The sequence below is a fragment of the Eptesicus fuscus genome, chromosome 15 (genome assembly GCF_027574615.1).
Source record: "Eptesicus fuscus isolate TK198812 chromosome 15, DD_ASM_mEF_20220401, whole genome shotgun sequence".
NCBI classification, from domain to species: domain Eukaryota; kingdom Metazoa; phylum Chordata; class Mammalia; order Chiroptera; family Vespertilionidae; genus Eptesicus; species Eptesicus fuscus.
In genome coordinates, this window is record NC_072487.1 from 75,748,240 (window position 1) to 75,755,643 (window position 7,404).

At 65.5% G+C, this 7,404-nt stretch overlaps 1 protein-coding gene across 1 annotated transcript; it reads right to left on the reverse strand.

The window, feature by feature from the left end:
* Positions 1 to 1,926: 1,926 nt before the first annotated feature.
* Positions 1,927 to 2,337, reverse strand: QRFP (pyroglutamylated RFamide peptide). Its single transcript, XM_008152512.3, has one exon. The coding sequence runs from the start codon at positions 2,335 to 2,337 to the stop codon at positions 1,927 to 1,929; it is 411 nt and encodes a 136-aa protein (XP_008150734.2).
* Between the last annotated feature and the right edge of the window lie 5,067 nt (positions 2,338 to 7,404).

The following is a 7,404-nucleotide window of genomic DNA, read 5'->3' on the forward strand; positions in this document are numbered from 1 at the left end:
CTTGCTGCCCCGGCCTTCGGTCTGTCTCACCTGATCGCGGGAGCACGCCCCTGGTTCCTGTGTGTGTGTGAATGAGCGGGTGGTGATCCAGGTTGCTGTCGCCCACCCCGCCTTGGCCGAGTGGGAACGCGCACCCAGGTGAGACGGCCCATCTGCCGCCCTGTGACAGGGTCTGAGCGCCGGAGGTGTCCTCTATGGACACACGATTGTTTTCTTGAGGTTTGTCCTCCGTGGCCTGAGGGCTGAGTGTTTGCCTGTTACCAACAGACAAAGACCGTGTGTGTGTGTGTGTGTGTGTGTGTGTGTGTGTGTGTGTGTTCCATCCCCATCGGACCGTTACGTCAGCAGGAGGAATCCTGGATCGCCCCTCCGTGGACATGGTGGGGTGAGAGGACCATGCGCCTCCCACGCTTGGTCTGGTCCCTCACAGCCGCCCTGAGCCCCAGGGCACCTGGGCCGGGCAGCGGGGAGAAGCATGAGGAGCGCCAGGGGCGGCCGCTCGCCGCGGCCTAAGGTGATGCTCTGCCTGCTGCGTGCCCATCCCGTTTTACCACCCAGTTCGCCCCACTCGGCGCCGGTGGCTCAGAGCCGTGCACCCCTCGGTGCAGTGGCTCTCTGGCTGCCGAGGACGGAGCGCTGCTGCTGGGGAATGCAAGTCACTAATAGACTGGAAAACACTGCGAAATGCGCCGCGGTGCGAGCTGGATCCAGCCCAGCGTGGTGCTAAAAGGCTAATAAAAATCCACCAATTAATTGTGACAGCTCAGTGGAAAATTATTCAGTTGCGAACAGGGGCGAGCAGCAGCTCCAAAGGAGGAAGGGAGATGTTGCCATGGTAACATCAATACAGGTCTTCCCAGCAGTTGGAGCAGCCCTGGAGTGAGAAGCGTCAGACTGCAGAGTCTGACAAGACAGGGGGGGCGGGGGGCGGGGGGGCGGGAGGGGGTAACACACCAGAGCAGTGTTCGTAGCCCCAGGCCGGCCGCCCCTCTGCACGGAACAGGCTTCCCGGGCAGAGAGCTGCCACAGAGCGCTCCTGGCTCGGAGGAAACCAGGGAGGGGCGGCCAAGCACAGGAGGAGATGCACCCCGCATGTGTTCCCTCCCCCTCTGGCCACGGCCATTTTACCAACAGCCAATTAGGGGGGTGCTGGGAGGTGTGCGGGCACCGGCAGCCCAGGAAAGCCCAGTTCCCGGGCACAGAGGGCCTGGAGGCGAGAGGCAGGCAAGCTTCCCCTCAGCGTCTGCGGTTGTTACAGCTTTTATTTAAAAGGCCCACACACCACATTTCGTAGTCGGAGCATTTGCAATGCAGCCTTGCTGTAGCAAAAACGTATTTCTCGTTCATCCCCCAAGAGACACTTGACAAAGACGGTGCCACCGAGCAGGGCGGTCCTCAGGAGGGCGGGCAGCTGGTTCGAAGGGCCTCGAACCGCAGCAGGGTTCTTGCCGGAGGGAACTTGTGTTCAAGGGTGAAGAACGAGATCGCATCTTGAACTTGCAGAGCCACACTCGACCCAGTGAAATGCACTCCTCCGCCATCGCACTTGGATGTCAGCTCCAGACATCGCTATGGGGACTGTCAAAACTTCGATTACCCCACTGTGATCAGTCTCCTACCTGCAGCTCGCAGCCCGCGCAGCCCGCTGCCCGTCCATGTGCACGACCACCAGGGCCGAGGGCCCTCAGAACCGCCGCAGGGAGGCGCCGAGACAGACCCCCGGCAGCGGCTGCAGGGGGCAGCTTGCTTTTGGCCCCCTCCTTTAGGACACCACGCAGGTTTTTGCTTCAGCAAAGTTGGAAATCAAAAGCACCACCGCCTACCCAGTCCTACGGCTAATCATTCACGATAGCAATACGCCCCTTTGCAGGGTCTCTGCGGCGGGGAGGGGCCGAGGAGCCACATGGGCAGGCCGCCCCGGGCCCGTCACCGCCGGCCGAAGCGGAAGCTGAAGCCGCCTTTCTTCCTGCTGTAGCCGCTGAGCTCCCCGGCCAGCGTGCCTAACGGGCTACCGGCCTTCTCGCCGTCGGCCAGGAGGAAGCCGGCGGCCCCGCGGCCCTCATCCTGCCTCCCGAACCGGAGCCCGAAGCCGGCCCGCGCTCGGCCCGACACCTGCAGCTCCTTGGCCGTGACCAGCAGGGCGTGTGGGCGGGGCGCTCTCGGCCACGGAGGGGGGCCCCACGGCAAGTGGACCGCGCGTCCCCCGGCCAGGTGGGCCCAGCTCATCTCGCCTCCAGTGCCGCCCGGGGTGTCCACGGGCGCTTCTCTGTCCAGGAGAGGGAAGCAGGCGCCCAGCGGCAGGAGCAGCAGGCAGGACAGGAAGTGGGGGTGCGCCATCTGGCCCGGAGGAAAGAGGGAAAGTTACCGGCGGCTCACGTGGCCCCCGCACGGCGCTGGTCCGCTGCTTCCCAGGCCCGGGCAGCCCGCCGAGGCCTCGGCTGGGGCTCCGCCGGGCCCAGCTTGCGAGCAGCGGGAAGAAGTGTCACTGCGTCGGGGGACCGGGCCTGTACTCCGTGGCAGGTGGAGGCGCTGGCGGCACCCATGGGCTGGTCTCCCTCTCCTGCCATCTCTGGGTTTGACGGCAGAACCGCGAGGGCCTCATCCCACCGCGGCCGGAGGGGCCCGCAGCAGCACACAGGCCGCCCCGGAGAGCTGCGCACATTTGGGTTCATTTTTCTCTTATAACAATTACTGGCTCTCGAGCCGTATCATCTCAGCCACGGAGCGGAGTTCATGGCACAATCTCTCGGTTTCAACTTGGTAATGAATGGGTCCAGCGAAACTGTTCAGCTGGGACACTGCTAATGACTCCAACTCGGAAACCAGCTGCTCCCCAAAGCAGGAAGCGGATTTGATGAGCCCGGTCCAACTCGGATACCCACCTGGAGGGGGGCGTGTAAGGTGGCTGGGGCGCCAGTGGTCCCCCCTTCATCTTCACAATAAACCTCACTTTAGGCACTGTCATTTCCATTTTCCACCGAGAAAACGGTCAGAAAGGCTGGGAGATTGTGCCAGGTCACAGCCAGAGAATGAAGGGCTCCGACTCGTGGCCTGTGGGCTGTGGCCTGTGGGCGTTGCTTTCCGTCCACGGCTGAGACTGCCCTTACCACCACCCCCCCTCCCGGTTTTCCGTACCCCTTTTCCGGGAGGCAGCAGGCCCACACCGGTGACTGGCCCCATCTCACAGCGTTACCTGTGACAGCGGGGGGCAAGCCCACGTCTAACGGGGCTGGGCTGAGGAACTGCTGCATGGGTGGTGATACGAGGGGGGTTTGAACCCCGATTAGAACTTCCCGACATGCCCCTGCCTCGGCCGTGACTGCTCGTTCCCTCGCAAAGGAAGCCTTTTGGGTGATGACCGTGGGAGTCAGGTTGGCTGCCTCGCGGAGAACCGAGGCTGGAATAGAGCCGGATGGGAGAGGACACCCCGGCTCCCGGTGCTCCCCCAGACATCCGGAGTGAGCTCAGCGAGCAAGCCTTACAGAAGTCACAAAGCAGCCCTCCTCCGCCCCAAGCCAGCCCTCCTCGGCGTCTCCCCCGCCCGCCTGGGAGCCCCTCCCTCGGGCCTGGGCGGACCCCCTCCCACAGGAAGCACTGCTACAGCTGCTGGAGCTGGAGGCGCCCTGAATGGCGGATGGATGCGCGTGGGGATGGCCTGGGCCTCAGGAAGGGGGACCTCTCAGTGCCCAGAAGGAAGTGGCCCTTCTCAGCTTTGGGGGTCACGGACCCTTTTAAGAACCTGGTGGAAGGTTGGGACACTCGCCACCGGAAATTGGGCCCCAACTTCCAGGGTGTGGCAGGAAGAGCCTGGGGTGGGAGCCCCGGGCAAGTGCGCTCTCGCTCTCCGGCCGCAGGGTGAGGGCCCCGACCCCCTGCCTGGCCTGAGGGGGTCCTGCGGGAGCGGGGCTGTACTCACCGCTGCGGGTGCTCCCAGGAGGCTGCCGGGCTCCGGTGCGGGGTGCCGGCCTCCCTGCCTTATGTAGCTCTGCGGGACTTGCCGCCGGCGCTCTGATTGCCGCACATTCCTGGCCCTGGGATTCCATTGGGGACGCTGGGGTGGGGGGGCAGTGTGCACTGCATTGACGAAAGACCCGACACGGCTGTGGTGACGAGCCCCTCCTTGGGCGGAGAGTGGGCGGCAGCACTAACTGAATCGGGGCACAGGCCTCGATCCCTGCAGGAGGCGGTGGTGCCCCCCTAAGGACCCGGCCACCCGCCTTGGTCAGCTCCTGGCTGTCCCGAGAAGCTACGCCTCGCACACCTGCCGCCTGGCCGCTCCCTGGGATTCAGGCGCCCGGGAACCCAGATGGTCCCGCTCGTTAGGTGCGAGTTGCTGGTGCCACAGTTCACCGGCTCTGGAGCCCCGGGGAGTCGGTGCCCGGAGGCTGAGCCAGGAGGGGGAGCCCCATGAGAGGGAGCGCCCGCACCTCTGGGCCGGAGGGGCTGCTCGGAGGGGCTGGCCCGGGTGTGTGTGTCCGTGTGTGCGCACACTTGACCTCCCTCGTTAGCGCTGGTCGGTCATGACCCTGGGTGCTGGTTAAAGATGGGGTGCAGCCTGTGGTGAGTCCCTAACTCGCTGTGAGGCCTTGGGCCAGACACTTGGCCCTCCCTGGGCCTCAGTCCCCCCAGCTGTGCTCTTCAGAGTCCTCGGGACAGCTGCGGCGGGGCGGGGGGGGGGTGGGGGGGGTCAGACCCGGGGGCACCTCCCCGCCCAGGAGGAAAGCTCCCAGGCTGAGACCAGGGGCTCAGGGCGAGGTTCTGCAGTGAGGACGGCCGCTCGCTGGGGTCCCTTCAGGACTGGGGCCGGGAACGGGAACTCTGGGATGTGGCCTCCGGAAGTCCAGAGTGTTGGGCACAGGTTTGGGGTGGGGCCAGTTTGGGGGAGACATGAGGAGGCCCCCATATGGCCCACTGATTCCTCAGCCCAGCCTCAGCCTCCACCCGGTAGAGGTGCCTGGAGCCAAGTCTGATGCCGGATTTAGTGCCAAATTTAGGGTTTTCCTAGGTACCCCAGAGCACCTGCCCAAAGAGGGTTTTCCAGTGCACTTCCTGGTCCTCAGAGCCTGGAAACTAGCCCCCCACTCGAGCAGCTGGGGGGTGACAACTGTGACACTTTCTACCACCCCGAGACTCAGGGCCTCCAGCAGTGGGCGGGGGGCAGGGTGGGGTCGCCTGCAGCTGGGTCTCAGGACGTCGCCCTTCCGGGCTCAGGGCAAAGGGGGCGCCACAGCACTGGGAGAGGGGGCTCCTGGGAAGCCATCGGAGGAGGGTCGGGCACATCTAGGAGGTCCACACTGACCCGCTGTCCTCGCTTCCCTAAGTGAGGGCTGAGATGGGCCAGGTCAGGGCCTGGCGGGCGACAGCCTGGTGCTGCCGAGCCCGGGCCCCGCTCGGCTCTCAGATCGCTCCCTCTCAGCCCTACATGAGCCCCGAGAACTGGGTCCACGCCTGCCCAGCCACGCACCAGCTGTGGCCTCAGCACCTGCTGTCACTTTCTGAGCCTCCGCTTCTCCCTGACGCGGTAACAGTGATGCCCACATCCTGAGGGTCGTGAGCTACACGAGGCAGGGGAGGCGGCGGCTGCTGGTGTTCAGGAGCCTGGACGGTGCCCTCTCTGTGGCCCGGCCTTCCAGGGGTGCTGGCTCCTCCTGCCACGGGCACCCCTCCCGTCTGTGTTGGGCACTGTGCGTGGCTAAACCACACGCACCCGTCAGCCCTGAGAACCCGTGACTGAATCACTGAACCTTCCCAGGTGGCCCCGTGAACGGAGCCAGAGCAGCATCCTGACGGGGGAACGGCCGCCGGGAAGGGACCGAGCTGGGCAAGGCTGTCACCCGGGCCGTGTGGCCTGGCTCATCCCCAGGCTCCCTGTGGGCCGATACAGAGCTGCCTGAGCGGCAGGACTGTGCTTGTTGGCCGAGGGCACGGGAGGGGCCGTGTTCCTGCCCCGCGGGGACGAGCACCCACTGGGTGAGCGGCAGTCGGGGCCCGGACCCACTCGGGCCTCCCACGCAGGCACCCGGTAAGTCCTGGCTTTTATTGCATAAGCTCAGGGGACTGTTTTGTCTTTAAGCCTCCAATTGACGTATGAATAAGTAGCCATTAGGGGCTGTTCTTAATAAACACTCGCAGCTCCTCCGGACTCCAGCCCCAGCCACAAGGGACCCATGGGGATCACGTCACCCTGGGGACCCTGATGGGACGCACAGGGAGAGCAGCCCGGGCTCACCCCGACGCCCAGCCCCCGGGCCCACGCTGTCTGGGAAGTGGTGCCGGCCCCACCTCGCGCTCCCGTGTGGGCGGGCGCCGAGCAGGCCCAGAGGCGAGGCCCGAGCCAGGTCACACAGACTTTATTAGAGACGGGCACACACCAGGCTTCGTCCGTCGGCAGCTCTGCCGGCCCTCAGGCTCCCTCCCACCCCCTCAGCCACCCTGTGGTCAGGGGCAGGTCAGGGCCAGCCCCCCGCTGCCCACCCCCAAGGCCCACAGGTCAGACCTCAGCCCCAGGTTTGCCGGGTCCTGCCAGCTGCCTGGCCCACTGGAGATTGGGAACGGCCCTCTCCCTGCAAGCAGATGCAGAAACTGAGGCCCGGGTGCCTCGGCCACGTGGACCAGGACCTTGTGTCCTTTGTTCTGGGGTCAGCGTGTCCGCTAACGTGTCCTCCTGCCAGCACATTGCTCCTCAAACTCCACAAGACAATTTGCGGGTCTCGCTCGAGTCCCCCTGGCACAGCAGATGCAAACGGCAGTTCCTGTTGACACCCCTCGCCGGTTCTCAGAACCCCGGGGGACAGGCCTCCCGGCTCCCGGGTCTCTGGCCCCAGCCAGGCCAGCCAGAGGCCTGTGCGCTGCGGGAGCCAGTGCGGGTGGGGGGCCAGGAAGAGGTGGGCGCTGGCGATACCACTTCTCCCCCAAGACGAACGTAAAACCCGTTTACACGCGGCTGCAGAGGCAGATGCACGTGAGAACCGCTCCCAGCGCTGTCCCTGTCGCCTGCTGACCGCCGAGGTCGCCAGGGTGGGACCCAGGTCCGGCCACCCTCGGGCCTCGGAGCTCAGGCCAGCTGGTGGCTCCGGCTTAACTCAGGTGCATCCAGAGTCCGGAAGGCGAGGCCCGAGGCCGCTGGCGACTCCCCAGAGCCTGTCTGTGCTCGAGGAGGAACAGGCAGAATCGGGGGGCGGGGGGGCTTGTGGGCACTGCCTCCGGGTCCCAGCGTGGGCATCCCTTTCCTGTGGGCTCCTCTCGTCGGAGGAGGAAGGAACGGGGCAGGTGACATGGGATAGCAGGGCCGCAGGCTCCCCACCATCAAACGGGGCTCTAACGCGGCGACCACAGTCCTGGGTGATCTGCACACGTCTGTCTGTCTGTCAGCCTCAGGTCCCGGTGGAGCTGCCCCCTCCACTG

Excerpts from the sequence above, each read along its gene's own strand:
- QRFP (XM_008152512.3), bottom strand. The coding sequence starts at position 2,337 with ATGGCGCACCCCCACTTCCTGTCCTGCCTGCTGCTCCTGCCGCTGGGC.